The following is a 15,148-nucleotide window of genomic DNA, read 5'->3' on the forward strand; positions in this document are numbered from 1 at the left end:
GTTACTACAGGTGACTACAGTTCTTGTGTTTATTGATGAAGCCACAATACAGGTTAACACAGTTGTACACACAATGCAGAACATTGAGCATGCAGGTAAATGAACTGCAGTGTGTATTGTACACGGATGCAAAATGTAGTTGACATGAATACACGTTAATATGCTGTATACATGTTAAAAATGGTCATTGTTAGATAATAATGCAGTCACTGCACAGAACTGATATTCTAGGTATTTGGGTGTCGATCATTGAAAACAAAGCCTACAGAAACAAGAAATACAAGGGTTATTTCAGCCTCTTTGGCCTTAATGAAATCTGTCTCTGTTTTATTTTTCAAAAATTTTCCTCTCTCCTCAGTTGGTATATTTTTATGATGTCATTTTGGGTGGGTCCATTTTAAGTAACCCTTCTATTTTGGATCATGGTTTATAATTAAGTCTGGGATAGACTGTTAATTATTACCTGAACATCTGAGATGAAAAAAATATGGTTCAGAATCACAATATGTGTTTTAGAGTATAGTGGATTTCATTTCCTCTTTAATAACAAATCTGTGAATGGAAAGTACCCCTTTCCACCCATTTTTGAGGTAAAAGAGAACTTTACATCCATCACCTTGCATGCTTGAGGCTAACTCTTGGTATTGGATATAAAAAAATAATTTACCTCCTTTACCATGCAACATACCAACAAATATTCCTCTTTCCTCATCTGAAGCCGAATGGCATACAAGGCAATTAAAGTACATGCTTTCCAATACCAGATTTTCCGGGAACATGTTGCTACTCTGTCACTTGAGACACAACTCCACCTCAAGCAGGAGACCAGGACACACTCCCACTCTTACACCTTTTGATAATCCTCCATGGGTATCAAGTCCTGCACTAAGAGCAGAACCTAAACTTCATACTCCGAGGCAGCAATGTTGTCACTGCCTCAGAACCTTCTACACACCCAGAACTGAAGGGAGAGAATTTTAAAACAAAAATAAATTGCTGGATAAACTCAGGCGTCTGGCAGCATTTATTGGAAGAAAGCCCATCAGAGTGTTAGCAGCTAGGAAAAGTTATATTTATGCTGGAGCTGTAGTTTGGAGGTGGTGGTGGGGGTTGGAGGGGGGGGGGGCGCGTTTGGAAGTGGGAGTGGGGATAGGTAGAGGTAGAGCTCAGAGAGAGATAAGTAAATGAGGAGATTACAGATAGAATGCCAGAATTGAAGAAAAGCTGAATAAGCGTAAATTGTGGTTCTAGTAAACGGGAGGATGAGAATAGTGGAGTCAGAACTAAGATTTCAAGATTGGAAGGAGGCACCGGCAGGCAAGAAATCGGTTTGAAGTGGAATAAGATGGGTGAACGTGCAGCATGGATTGGTACCTGGGATTTCGATTTGCAGCCATTTCAAAGACATGGATACAAAAGAGACAGGAATAGTTATTACAGGTTCTGGGATTTAGATGTTTCGGTAAGAAAATGGTAAAAGAGGGGGTGGGGTGGCACTGTTAGTCAAGGAAAGTATTATGGTTGCAGAAAGGATGTTTGAGGACTCCTCTACTGAGATAGTATGGGTTGAGATTAGAAACAGGAAAGGAGAAGTTACCCTGTTGGGAGTTTTCTATCGGTCTCCAAATAGTTCCAGAGATGTAGAGAGTAGGATAGCAAAGATGATTCTGTATAGGAGCGAGAGTGACAGAGTAACTTCACCTACATCTGTATTCAAGGATAGGAAAGATTGAGAGAGATATGAGCCAAACACAGGCAAATGGGACTAATCCAATATTATGGGGGACCAACTTTCCAAATATTGACCAGGAATACTATAGTTCAAGTACTTTAGATGGGTCAGTTTTTGACAAATGTGTGTAGGAGGGTTTCTTGACACAGTATGTAGACAAACCAACAAGGTGCAAGGCCACATTAGAATTAGTACTGAATAATGAACTCAGCCAGGTGTTAGATTTGGAGGTAGGTGAGCATCAGATAGTGACCTCAATTCTGTTATGTTTACTTTAGTAATGTTTACTTTAGCTGGGGGAAAGGCAACTACAATGCGATTAGGCAAGATATAGGATGCATAAGATGGTGAAGGAAACTGCAAGGGATAGGCACAATAGAAATTTTTTTTTATTAGATTAGATTACTTACAGTGTGGAAACAGGCCCTTTGGCCCAACAAGTCCACACCGACCCGCCGAAGCGCAACCCACCCATACCCCTTACCTAACACTTCGGGCAATTTAGCATGGCCAATTCACCTGACCCGCACATCTTTGGACTGTGGGAGGAAACCGGAGCACCCGGAGGAAACCCACGCAGACACGGGGAGAATGTGCAAACTCCACACAGTCAGTCGCCTGAGGCGGGAATTGAACCCAGGTCTCTGGCGCTGTGAGGCAGCAGTGCTAACCACTGTGCCACCGTGCTGCCCAAATGTGGAGCTTATTCAAGGACCAGCTACTGCGGGTCCTTGATAAGTATGTACCGGTCAGACAGGAAAGAGGTTGTTGAGCGAGGGAGCTGTGGTTAACTAAGGAAGTTGAATCTCTCTTCAAGAGGAAGAAGAAGGCTCATGTTAGGATGAGATGCTATGGTTCAGTTAGTGCATGTGAGAGTTACAGGTTAGGCAGGAAAGACCTAAAGAGAGAGCTAAGAAGAGCCAGGAGGGGACATGAGAAGTCATTGGTGGATAGGATCAAGGAAAACCCCAAGGCTTTCTATAGCTATACCAGGAATAAAAGAATGACTAGATTAAAATTAGGGCTAAACAAGCATAGTCGTGGTAAGTTGTGCATGGAGTCTGAGGAGAAAGGGGAAGGACTAAATAAATACTTTTCAACAGTGTCTTTTTCTAGTGTGAATAATATGGTTGAGGAGAATACTGAGCTACAGGCTGCTAGGCTAGATGGGATTGAGCTGAAAATGTGTTGCTGGAAAAGCGCAGCAGGTCAGGCAGCATCCAAGGAGCAGGAGAGTCGACGTTTCGGGCATGAGCCCTTCTTCAATAGTCGACTCTCCTGCTCTTTGGATGCTGCCTGACCTGCTGCGCTTTTCCAGCAACACATTTTCAGCTCTGATCTCCAGCATCTGCAGTCCTCACTTTCTCCTAGATGGGATTGAGGTACATAAAGAAGAGGTGTTAGCAATTCTGGGAAATGTAAAAGTAGATAAGTCCTCTGGGCCCAATGAGATTTATCCTAGAATTCTCTGGAAAGCCAGGGAGGAGATTGCCGAACCTTTGGCTTTGATCTTTATGTCGTCATTGTCTACCGGAATAGTGCCAGAAGACTGGAGGATAGCAAATGTTGTTCTCTTGTTCAAGAAGGGTAGTAGAGAGACAACCCTGGAAATTATAGGCCTGTGAGCCTTACTTCAGTTGTGGATAAAGTGTTGAAAGAGTTATAAGAGATCGGATTTATAATCATCTATAGAGGAATAAGCTGATTAGGGATAGTTAACATGGTTTTGTGAAAGGTAAGTCATGTCTCACAAGCCTTAATGAGTTTTTTGACAAGGTGACCAAACAGATGGATGAGGGCAAAGTAGTTGATGTGGTATATGTGGATTTCAGTAAGGCATTTGATAAGGTTCCCCACAGTAGGTTATTGCATAATGGGATTGAGGGTGATTTCGTGGTTACAATTGGAAATTGACTAGCTGAAAGAAGGCAGAGGGTGGTGGTTGATGGGAAATAGTCATCCTGGAGTTCATTTACTAGTGGTGTAGCACAAGTTGTTTGGTTCCACTGTTGTTTGTCATTTATAATAAATGACCTGGATGAGGGCATAGAAGGTAGAGTTGTGGATAGTGACGAAGAATGTTGTAGGTTTCAGAGGGACATAGATAAGCTGCAGAGCTGGGCTGAGAGCTGGCAAATGGAGTTTAATGTGAAGAAGTGTGAGGTGATTCACTTTGGAAGGAGTAGCAGGAATGCAGACTACTGGGGTAATGGTAAGATCCTTGATAGTGTAGATGAGCAGAGAGATCTGGGTGTCCATGTACATAGATCCTTGAAAGTTGCCACCCAGGTTGACAGGGTTGTTAAGGAGGCATACGGCGTGTTAGTTTTTATTGGTTGAGGGATTGAGTTTCGGAACCATGAGATCACTCTACAGCTGTACAAAACTCTGGTGTGGCCACATTTGGAGTATTGCGTACAGTTCTGGTCACTGCATGTGGAAGCTTTGGAAAGGGTTCAGAGGAGATTTACTAGGATGTTGCCTCATATAGAAGCAAGGTCTTACAAAGAGAGGCTGAGGGACTTGAGGCATTTTTCATTAGAGAGAAGAAGGTTGAGAGGTGACTTAATTGAGATGTACAAGATAATCAGAAGGTTAGATAGGTTGGACAGTGAGAGCCTTTTTCCTCAGATGGCGATGGCTAGCACAAGGAGACATAACTTTAAATTGAGGGGTGATAGATATAGGTCAGATGTCAAAGGTAGTTTTTTTATTCAGAGCAGTAAGGGTGTGGAACGCACTACCTGCAACAGTAGTAGTCATGCCAACTTTAAGGGCATTTAAATTCTCATTGGATAGGCATATGGATGAGAATGGAGTAATGTAGGATAGATGGGCTTCAGATTGGTTCCACAGGTCAGTGCAACATTGAGGGCCAAAGAGCCTGTACTGCTTGTAATGTTCTATGTTCTAAGTGATAATATGAATTAAGAGTAGGAGAAAATGGGTGAGCTGTACTGACTGCAATTTGTATAATGTGATAATGGGTCAAGGTGTATGTGAGAATTGGTGACTATGTACTAAAAGCAACCCAAGTCATAACAGGACTGGATGTGGGGTGGGTGAAAATCTTGGCATGGTCTCTAATGTTATTGAATTGATGTTGAGACCTGGGTCTCAGCTCCGTGTTCTGTAACTGGATCCTTGACTTCCTGACCCATAGATCGCAATCAGTAAAAATGGGTGACAACACCAGCTCTATTCTAATCCTCAACACCGGTGCCCTGCCAGACCTTACTCTGCACCCTTCTATACTCCTTATACATTCACAACTGAAGCCAAATTCTGCCCCAAATCCATTTGCAAGTTTGCTGACGACATCTCTGTTATAAGTTGGATCTCAAGCAATGAGGAGACAGACTACCAAAAGAGATTGAGGACTTAGCAGCATGGTGTAAAAACAACAATCTTTTTATCAAAATTAACAAAACAAAGGAGCTGGTCATTGACTTCAAGAAGTGGAGTAGAGGGCACTCGCCCTGTCTACATCAGTGGTGGAGATGTTTGAGAGCATCAAATTCCTGGTAGTAATGATCACCTATAGTCTGTCCTGGTCCACCCACATGGACGCAATGGTCAAGAAAGCACAGCAGCGTCTCTCTTTTTCAGGAGGTTAAGGAAATTCAGCATGTCCACAAAGACACTTACCTTTTTTTAACAGATGCACCACAGAAAGAATTCCATCTGGGTGCACCTCAGCATGGTATTGCAACAGATGGTCAGTTAGACTTGAAATGTCAGCCCTTTTCTCCCCTTACAGATGCTGCCAGACCTGCTGAGATTTTCCAGTATTTTCTCTTTTGGTATAGCAACTGCTCTTCTCAAGACGGCAAGAAACTATAGAAAAGTGTGAACACAGCTCAGTCCATCATGCAACCAGCCTCCCATTCACTGACTCCATTTATACTTCCCACTGCCTCTGGAAGGCAACCAACATTATCGAAGATGCCTCCCAGTCCAGTTATACTCTCGTCCACCTCTTCCATTGGACAGAAGATTCAAGAACAGCTGCTCCCCTGCTGTCATCAGATTTTTGAATGGACCTCTCAAATATTAATTCTGATCTCCCTCTCTGCACCTTCTCTGCAGCTGTAACACTGTATTCTGTAATTTGTTCTACTATCCTGATGCACTTTGTGTGGTATGATTTGCCAGTATAGCACATAAAACATCACTTTTCACTGTATCTTGGTACACGTGACAACAATAAGTCAAAACTAATCAAATAGAGGCCGCAGAGTCCCAAGTGGCAAATGAGACACTGCTTCTTTGAGCTTGTGTTGAGGCTTGCCAGAACACTGCAGCAGGCCTGCATCAGAAATATTGGCATGGAACACAGTGGTGTGTTGAAGTGACAGGCAACTGGAAACTTAGGGTGATTTTTGCTGACAAAACATAGGTGTTCTGTAAAGCAATCACCCACTCTGTATTTTGTCTCTCCACACTGTGAACAGTGAATAGAGTAGATAATATTGAATGTAATACAAGTAAATTGCTGCTTCACCCGGAAGATATGTCTGGGGCCTTAGATGGTGAGGCAGGAGGAGGTAAAAAGGCAGGTATTACACTTTCTGCAATGGCAAAGGAAGGTGCCGTGAGAGTGTGAGAAGATGTTGGGAATTGAGGAAGAGTGGACCAGGTGAGCAGGAGGGGATGGTCTCTGCGAAATGCTGACAAAGGGAAAGAAGAATATGTGTCCAGTTGTGGCATCCTGTCGGAGGTAGCGGAAATGACAGCTTACAGTCCTTTTGGATGTAGAGGCTGGTGAGTGGTAAGTTAGGAGTGGGGGACCCAATCATTGTTGTGGGAATGAAAGGAAGGGGTAAGGGCTGAAGTACGGGAGATGGCTTAATTACAAAGTCAGGGTTGGATCTGCCAGCACGGAGTGCAGTCAGTTCAGAGAGAGATAAATTTGAATGGGTAACGGGGCTAGAGAAATTAAGGTGATTGAAAATTGTCAGTGTGACCTCAATGAACAAGTCAAGTGTAAGGAAAAGACCAAATATACAGTTCCAGATGGAGGGAGAGTGTTGAAGGAATCTGAGGGATGGGGAGAGGACTCTCGCCTGAAGAAATGGGCCTGGAAGCGATGGAAGAAAAATTCAACATCATGTCATGCCTGAAATTCATTGAGATGGGGGTTCAGAGGGACAAAACTGAGACCATTGCTGAGGACAGCACATTCAGTATCAGTGAGCAGAAGGGCAGAGGGATTGTAAATATCCAATAAATGTTGGGTCGGCGAAAGGAAACTTTTGACTTGTGCCTTATATAGATGTAAAGCCAGCAAACTGTTCCCAGTTCTAGCCTGTGCCATATTTGATTTCAGGCATCATTTACTGCACTGCTGAGCTGGATCCACCAAATTATTGTCCTCCGGCTGCTTGTAGGCTAAGAAACAGCTAGTTCAGCTGCCTACAGATTGCATCTGAGGGTGGGTCTGATGTGATACTGCCAGGGGTCACTTGAACACACTGGCAATGGAGCAGAGATTTTCCTGGGACTACAAGAATAAAAAATGTATAGCAAAAGCTTTTTGGTCTCTACTATCAGAGTCAAGTACAATATGCAATGCATGCTCAGCAAAGGCCGTGCCTGTACATCGCTGACCTTTTATATTTAAGATGTCATAAGAAGAAATTGAATCTTAGTTTACAGATCTAAGGAGCCTATTAGCTGATTTAGGCAGACATTCAAGCAACTAAATATCGTCATGCTTATAATGAAATTAAGAAACTCACTGGAGGTGGAGGCTCCACAATTATCCATGTCCTAAATGAAGAGTACAATGCATTAGTGCAAAAGACAAGGTTAAAGATTTTGCAACCTCTTTCACCCAAAAGCATTGAATTTATGATTGAACACATCGAGGACTCCAGTGTCATAGATACCAGTCTTCAGCCAATTCAATTGATCCTGGATACCACAGCAACCAAAGGTCCTGACAACATTCCGGTAGTAGTACTGAAGACATGTGCTCCAGAATTAGTTGTGCCCCTAGTCAAACTGCTCCAGTCCTTTAGCTGTACTTGTTAGATAAGGAGTTCTAGGATTTTGACCCAGCAACAGTAAAGGTCTGGTGATGTAGTTCCAAGTCAAAAAGTGTGGCACTGGAAAAGCACAGCAGGTCAGGCAGCATCCAGGGAGCAGGAGAGTCGATGTTTCGGGCATAAGTCCTTCGTCAGGAATGATGTAGTTCCAAGTCCAGAACGTTTGTGGCTTCGAGGGGAACTTATTGTCTAACAGCTCTGTCCTTTAATACTCAGCCAATTCAATCAGTCGTAGCATGAAGCTACCTTTGATGGATGCTGAAATCCCCCATCTGTTCCACCAAGTGATATTCACTGTGGAGAAGTATTGATTCAGCAGCTTGGGGTAGGGTTAGGGGTGGTTTCCTTGTCTATGTTAGATGTCCATACAACCTCATGGATCCTGGAGAGAATGTTAAGGACTCCCAGGTGCACTCCTTTTTTCTTTATTGTATGTCACTGTGGTGCCACCTCAGGAGTGGTGATGGTGGTGTTTGGGGCCTGAAAACTTTGATTCTGCAAGAATACCTGTGTCACACTGTTGCTTGACCTTTCCGTGGGACAGCTCTCCCAATTTTGACACAAGCCCTAAAAAGTCCCAAGGAGGATTTTGTAGGGTAGACAGAGCTAAGTTTATGTTAGTTTCCGGTAACTACGTTAATAATGGGTGTTCCATCCAGATTCATTAGTCTTTGCAGTGGTTTAATACAGAGTTGAAAAGTGTGGCGCTGGAAAAACACAGGTCAGGTAGCATCCGAGGAGCAGGAGTATCGACATTTTGGGCTGAAGCTCTTCATCAGGTTTAATACAACTGAGTGGCTTGATAGGTCATTTCAGAGAACAATTAATTGCATAGAGTAATGTTATTGTCACATGTAGGGCCAGATTAGATTTCCTTCCCTAAGGCCATGAGCAGTCTAGATCTGCTCTTGTGGCAATTGATAATGGTTAATAATTTTTAATTCTAGATTTCCTGTTGAATTCAAATTTCACCATCTGACATGGTGGAATTCGAACCTTATCCTTAGAGCAGTAGCCTGGAGCTTTGGATTACTAGTCTAGTGATACTGGCACTGACCTGCTGCAAGTCAAAGAGGTGACTGTGGCTTTCCGGAGATGGTGATATTCCATAAGATGTCAGAGTAGAAACAGGCCATTCAGCCCATCAAGTCTGTTCTGCCATTCAGTGAGATCATGGCTGATCTAATTATCCTCAATTCCACTTTCCTGCCTTTTCTCACAATCCTTTGATTTCCTTACTGACTGAAGAGGAAACCTTTCCACATCTAACTTGTCAAGTTCTGTAAGAATCATGTATGCTTCAATAAAGTCACCTCACATTCTTCTAAATTAAATTAAACAGTATATGCCGAACTGACTCAATGTCTCCTCGTAAGACAGTCCCTCTATAACCAAAATCTGTCTAATGAAATTTTGCTCGACTGCCTCCAATGCCAGTATGTACTTCTTTAGGGGCCCAAAACTATTCAGTGTTCCAGCTGTGGTCTAACTAATGCTTTGTATAATTTTAGCAAGATGTATCTACTTTCGGACTCCATTTGCTTTGAAATAATAGCCAACAATCCATTTGCCTTCCTGATTAACTGTTGAGTGCATGCTAGCTTTTTAAGATTTATGCATGAGGACTCCAAATCTGATGTAGCTTTCTACAGTGTGTTTTTCATTTAAATAATAATCTCCTCCTCTAACCTTCCTTCCAAACTGCATAACCTCACATTTTCTCACATCATATTCCATCTGCCAAGATTTTTCCAATCTTACTTAATCTGTCCATATCCCTCTGTACACACTTTGTGCCAAACTCACCAGTTGCCTTCCCACTTTGTGTCACCTACAATCTAATTAAAGTATATTTACTTTCGTCATCCAGGTCATTACTATATATTGTAAATAATTGTGGCCCCAGCACTGATCCCTGTGGCACTTCACTAGTTACAGGTTGCCATCCTGAAAATGACCCCCTTATCCCAACTGCCTGTTAGTTAGCCAATGCTCTTATTAGGCTAACTGTTTTTTTTGACACCTTCCCTTTTTAAGTAAAGTTGTTACTTTCCCAGATTTCCAATACTCTGGGACTTTCTCAGAATCTAAAGATTCTGAAAAGATTACTACAAGTGCATCGACTATCTCTGTAACCACTTCTTTCAATATTCTAGGATACATCTCATTAGGTCCAGGACACTTAACAGTCTTCAGCCGCATTAGATTCCCTCACACTTTTTTCTCGAGTAATCGTTTTATATTTATTCCCTTCCCTCCTTTTGCCTCTTGATTATTTAGTAACTCTGGAATGCTATTACTGTCTTCCGATGTAAAGATTAATGCAAAATGTTTATTCAACTCCCCTAACTTTCCTTGTTCCTCATTACTATTTCCCCAGCCTCATTTTCCAAGCCGCCTATACTAACTTTGACCTCTGTCTTTTTAAAATGTGTTTAAAGAAGCTCTTGCAGTCTGTCTCAATATTTAATTGCTTGCAAGTTTACCCGTAAAGTTTATCTTCTCCCTCTTTATTTCTTCTTGATTTTTTTTATTGGTTTTCAAAACTTTCCCAATCCTCTGGTTTACATCTAATCTTTGCCACAAATGTTGTCTGTTTTTATTTTCAATTTGATGCTACCCTTAACTTCCCTGGTTAACCATGCTTGACTTGTCCCCTTCCTCGAATCTATCTTTCTCACTTGGCTGTATCTTTGCTGTGAGCCATGAACTATTTTCTTAAATATCTGCCACTTTCCCTCAACCTACTGCTATAGTCCTTCCCCAGTACACAACAGCAAGCGTTGTCCTTTATTATTTTATAATAACCGTCATTTCTGATCCAAGTTCCTCCCCCTCAAACTGATTGTTAAATTCTACTGTATTACAGTCACTGTTTTCTAGGGAATCTTTTACTCTCACATCATTTAGTGAACCTGCTTTATTACACACCACTAGATCCAAATAAGTCTGATCTTTAAATGGATCTACAACTTATTGTTCTTGGAAATTGTCCTGAACGCAGTCTGAAGGATGGTTGATTCCTCTCGCTGATTCTGAGGCTGGGTCACTCGACCGGAAACGCCAATTCTGATTTATCTCCTCAGATGCTGCCAGACCTGCTGAGCTTTTCCAGCAATATTTATTTTATCTGATTTACAGCATCAGCGGTTACTTCAATTTTTATTTTCATTCCTCTCTCATTCAATTGTTACCATATTTGCAGACTGAACAAAGAACTTCAACAGAAGAACAAGCTCATTGAATCCCTCAACTGCAAATTGCAGAGTCGAGCAGACACTCCGTCCAGCAGCCACGTTCTCTCAGACTCTGAGCAGTCTGACAGGGCATCGCTTGCATCAGAAGAACAGGATTCCACCAATGATGACCTGCAAGTTTTTCATTACGAAGTTGATTCGAGCAGTGAGTACTCTCACAATGATCAGCAGAGAGCAGAGCTTGAAACACATACTACAGCAGGTATGTATAAAATTAAGATGATTCAAACTTTTAAACACAAAAAAAAGCAAAGAAACAAAATGGTTTCTGCAGCCTGTTTGATACATATTGAGATTAAATAAGTGCACCAAGTTGTTTCTTCAACACTTGCACGAAGGAATTACAATGGAAATGAAAAGTTATTTTGAAGCTTCATGATAATGGAAAGATTACACGATCAGTCTGCTTAGACATGTTAGACACATCTGTGAAGCAGGTGAAACTTAAATCTGGAACTTCTAGTCCAGAGGTAGAGACACGATCACTGCATCACAAGAGCCCCAATCATAGGTATTTTCTTATGAACCTGTTCAAAGATGCCATTGCACAACTCTGGAGCCGATGGGACTTTAACGCTGAGCCAGGAGGTCCACATTTGAGACACTACTGCTGTACCATGAGGACTCTAAAAGACTGGCATTCTCTAATTAACCTGTTCAGAGATGTTATGACATATCTCTGGTGACAGGTGGACCTTGAGCTGGATCTCCTGGCCAAATGTAGGGACACTACCACAGTGCCACAGGAACTCTTGAGCTGCTCACTGAAGATCAATGAGATGCAGCTGGCCTCTTCGATGTGAGTTTAACTCAGGAGCAATTCCAACAGGGTGCACGTCTGAAACTCAAAACCCTCCCTGTAATATGGGCAAATCATCAGAAACATTCCACTCCACGACAAAACAAACAGCAGTTTATGACACGTACACATACTTTATCCCATGGGATGCAGTCCAAATTTATGAGCACAATGTGGGATTATACCCATTAAATATTTATGCAATATCAATCCAAACACTTCGCAAAGAAAACACCAAACTATTACTCACAGCTACATCAATATCGTATATCTAGTACAAATATTTATACCAGATATCTCTACTTGTCAAGTAAAATGCCAACTAGGTTCAGCTCTCACCTCTAAATCACAGGTTGTTGTTGGGCTTGATGAGCTGGCTTCTACTGCTTTATCTGACATGCTGACTTTCAGAAAATACATCAAACCAGGTTCCAGTTTGTCTATTCCATTAGTTCAGCTTGGATGTTAAAGATCTCATCGTGCTCTTGAGGAGGGGCAGAAAGGTTTCTATGTCCTGGACAATATTCTTCATTGAGAAAACATTAGCACTGATGTTTTTGGAGTGTTGCTGACACTGAATAGCTGCCACATTTTCTTTAATAACAAGATGCACTGCACTCCACAAAGTAGTGGATGATGTGAAGTGCTTTGAATTTCGCAGTGATTAGACACTGTTATGGGTTTGCTGATTGTCATTTAACCGTAGTTATTGTAATAGCTATTCTGTTGGATGGCTGTCTGTAACAAGCAGCTTCTACTTACTGGTGAGCTAAATGTAAGAAATCAAGGTCTTTGAACACTTGTTCTCCATTCAATCTCTTTCTCATGATATTGCTGCTGGCTATAATGTAGCTCATATGTACTGTTCATTCCAGCCTCAGGTGATTACAGAAATGATCTTGTGTCATAGCATTACTTAATGACATAACAATGATCTCCCAGCATCAGACATTGAGCTCATCACTTCATTCATCTTAAATGGACTTTATTTCACAGTTCATTTCTTCTGAGCAATTGAAAATAACTGTACTAGCAATTTTTAACCTCCTCCTTTTATATGAACATTTGATTAAAATTTGACAGCCTACACGATGCACCGTTCTGAAAAGTATTACTTTGTAATTCGCAGCCTGGACTGCTTGGGCTGAAGTTCCAAAATTCAGAAATAAAAACTTTCTGGATGATAGAACGATGTTGGCACCTAAACAGAAGTGTCACAGAAAATATTGCACTTGTAAATATTATCTGAAACATAAAACAGTAATAAAACATTATAAAGCAGTAATAAAAATTGTTTGACTTATCCAAATAATGTATCCTCTGTGTTTCTGCTCCCAAAGTACTATAGCAAAATAAAACAGTATGAAAATATCTCATTATTTTAAACATCTCCATTAAACCTCTTTAGCCTTCTCTATACTCAATGGAAATGTCTCAGTTTCTCAAGTACTTCTTTCTAGTTTCTCATTCCTTATATCATCCTACACTTGTTATTGTGTGAGCTTTCTTTAGTGGGCAAGTCAAAACAGCAGACTATACATTTAAACATAGCATAACAAATATTATGCACAAATTCATCACTACTTATTTAAAGTTGTAATCAATATGCTTATTTATAAATCTCCAGATTTAGTTTGCCTTTTCATGGTTTAGTTATCAATCTACCCTTGCACTTTCAGGTTGATTCCCTAAGGTCCCAGATCAATAACAATGCTGAATTCTTCCATTGTCTGTATTAATAGTCCCAGTTTTTTTTCCAAAATATGTTATCTCCATTATGTCACACTTGATACCTATGTAAATATTCTGCTGAACTACTTGTATTTTCCTGAAATCCTTTTAATCTTGTTAATGTTTGCTAAACTTCCCACTTTTGCATTAAAAGCCATTTTAATTATCTGTTTATTAGACCAAAGCTTTAAATGTGTAGATATATACCAATAGCAATAGCTGTTTAACCTGTCTGTCTTGACATTCATTTTTCTATCCATGCTGCTATTCATTTTCTTGTATCGTATGCCTGATTTTTTTTCTAACACGCCTCATGTTTAGATTAGATTAGATTAGACTTACAGTGTGGAAACAGGCCCTTCGGCCCAACAAGTCCACACCGACCCGCCGAAGCGCAACCCACCCATACCCCTACATTTACCCCTTACCTAACACTACGGGCAATTTAGCTTGGCCAATTCACCTGACCCGCACATCTTTGTGACTGTGGGAGGAAACCAGAGCACCCGGAGGAAACCCACGCAGACACGGGGAGAACGTGCAAACTCCACACAGTCAGTCGCCTGAGTCGGGAATTGAACCCGGGTCTACAGGCGCTGTGAGGCAGCAGTGCTAACCACTGTGCCACCGTGCCGCCCACTAAATGTAAATGACTTTATCAAGTACTTTGTTTAGTACTCGTTCCCTTTACATAGCTAGGTTGCAAATTTGGCTTGAAATTGCTCAAAAAACCCCCCCAAAAAACTAAAATTTCCAGGTTAGAAAAATATTTGTGTGTACATTTGTGTGCTTGTATTATCTGGGACATCTCACGACATTAACATTTACTCTTCTCAGATGATCAAAGTAATTGTGAAAATCCATCCCAACATTCATCTCTCGCATCTGCTTCATCACATGAAAATCAGCCAAAAGGCAATGCCACCATCACACCCTTACAGCAACCCTGCACGGACACCGTTAAATCAGAAAAAGGTATGGTCAGAGGCTGGTCAATGAATTGAGCTTAAATTGGAGCACTAAGCTTAGTATAGTGGCTTCAATACATGAAGTGGGAGGGAGGCCCAGTTTTTCTTTTCTTATGCTGCAGTGTTCTAGAAGCTGCTTTGGTGAAATTTCTGAGCTTTCTCAGTATAATGTTCAACATTATGTATGCTGAGTTGGTCCAGTGTAGCACTAGCACCACTTGGTGCCACTTGTCTTCAGGGGAAATCTATTGGTAATATACAATTACTGCAAGACTTTTAACATGAAAATGATGATATGAATATGAATGGATGTGTTCGGAGCTGTTTCCCATACTTCTCAGTCACATTGTCTTGCAAAACATCAAAAGAACTCCAAATTAGATATTCACACTTTCCTGCTGGTGAAAGGTCTGATAACCTCAGCGAAATAATGTAATGTGTGAATAATTATAGTAGATAAATAGGAGCACCTTCTGCAAAACTGCCAAAAAGATTTTCCCATGCAGGTAAAACTGGCAGAGCAGCTCTGCTGGTTGTCATTATGCATCCTTTAGTAGTTGCACAGGCTGTATGTTGGTTCTACTATACTGGAAACTCACTTATTTAGAGTT

At 41.2% G+C, this 15,148-nt stretch overlaps 1 protein-coding gene across 11 annotated transcripts in view; it reads left to right on the forward strand.

Moving 5' to 3' along the window:
* pde4dip (phosphodiesterase 4D interacting protein) overlaps positions 1-15,148 on the forward strand; it is a 465,593-nt gene that overhangs the window by 410,779 nt on the left and 39,666 nt on the right. For 10 of the 11 annotated variants that reach the window (XM_060830337.1, XM_060830338.1, XM_060830339.1 and 7 more), the window contains 2 exons: positions 10,988-11,241; positions 14,407-14,544. In XM_060830337.1, the coding sequence (XP_060686320.1) occupies positions 10,988-11,241; positions 14,407-14,544 (392 nt within the window). The remainder of the gene's footprint in view (positions 1-10,987; positions 11,242-14,406; positions 14,545-15,148) is intronic. The other variant, XM_060830335.1, reaches the window with a different exon arrangement.

This window comes from Hemiscyllium ocellatum, chromosome 9, assembly GCF_020745735.1.
Source record: "Hemiscyllium ocellatum isolate sHemOce1 chromosome 9, sHemOce1.pat.X.cur, whole genome shotgun sequence".
In the NCBI taxonomy this organism is placed as follows: Eukaryota; Metazoa; Chordata; class Chondrichthyes; order Orectolobiformes; family Hemiscylliidae; genus Hemiscyllium; species Hemiscyllium ocellatum.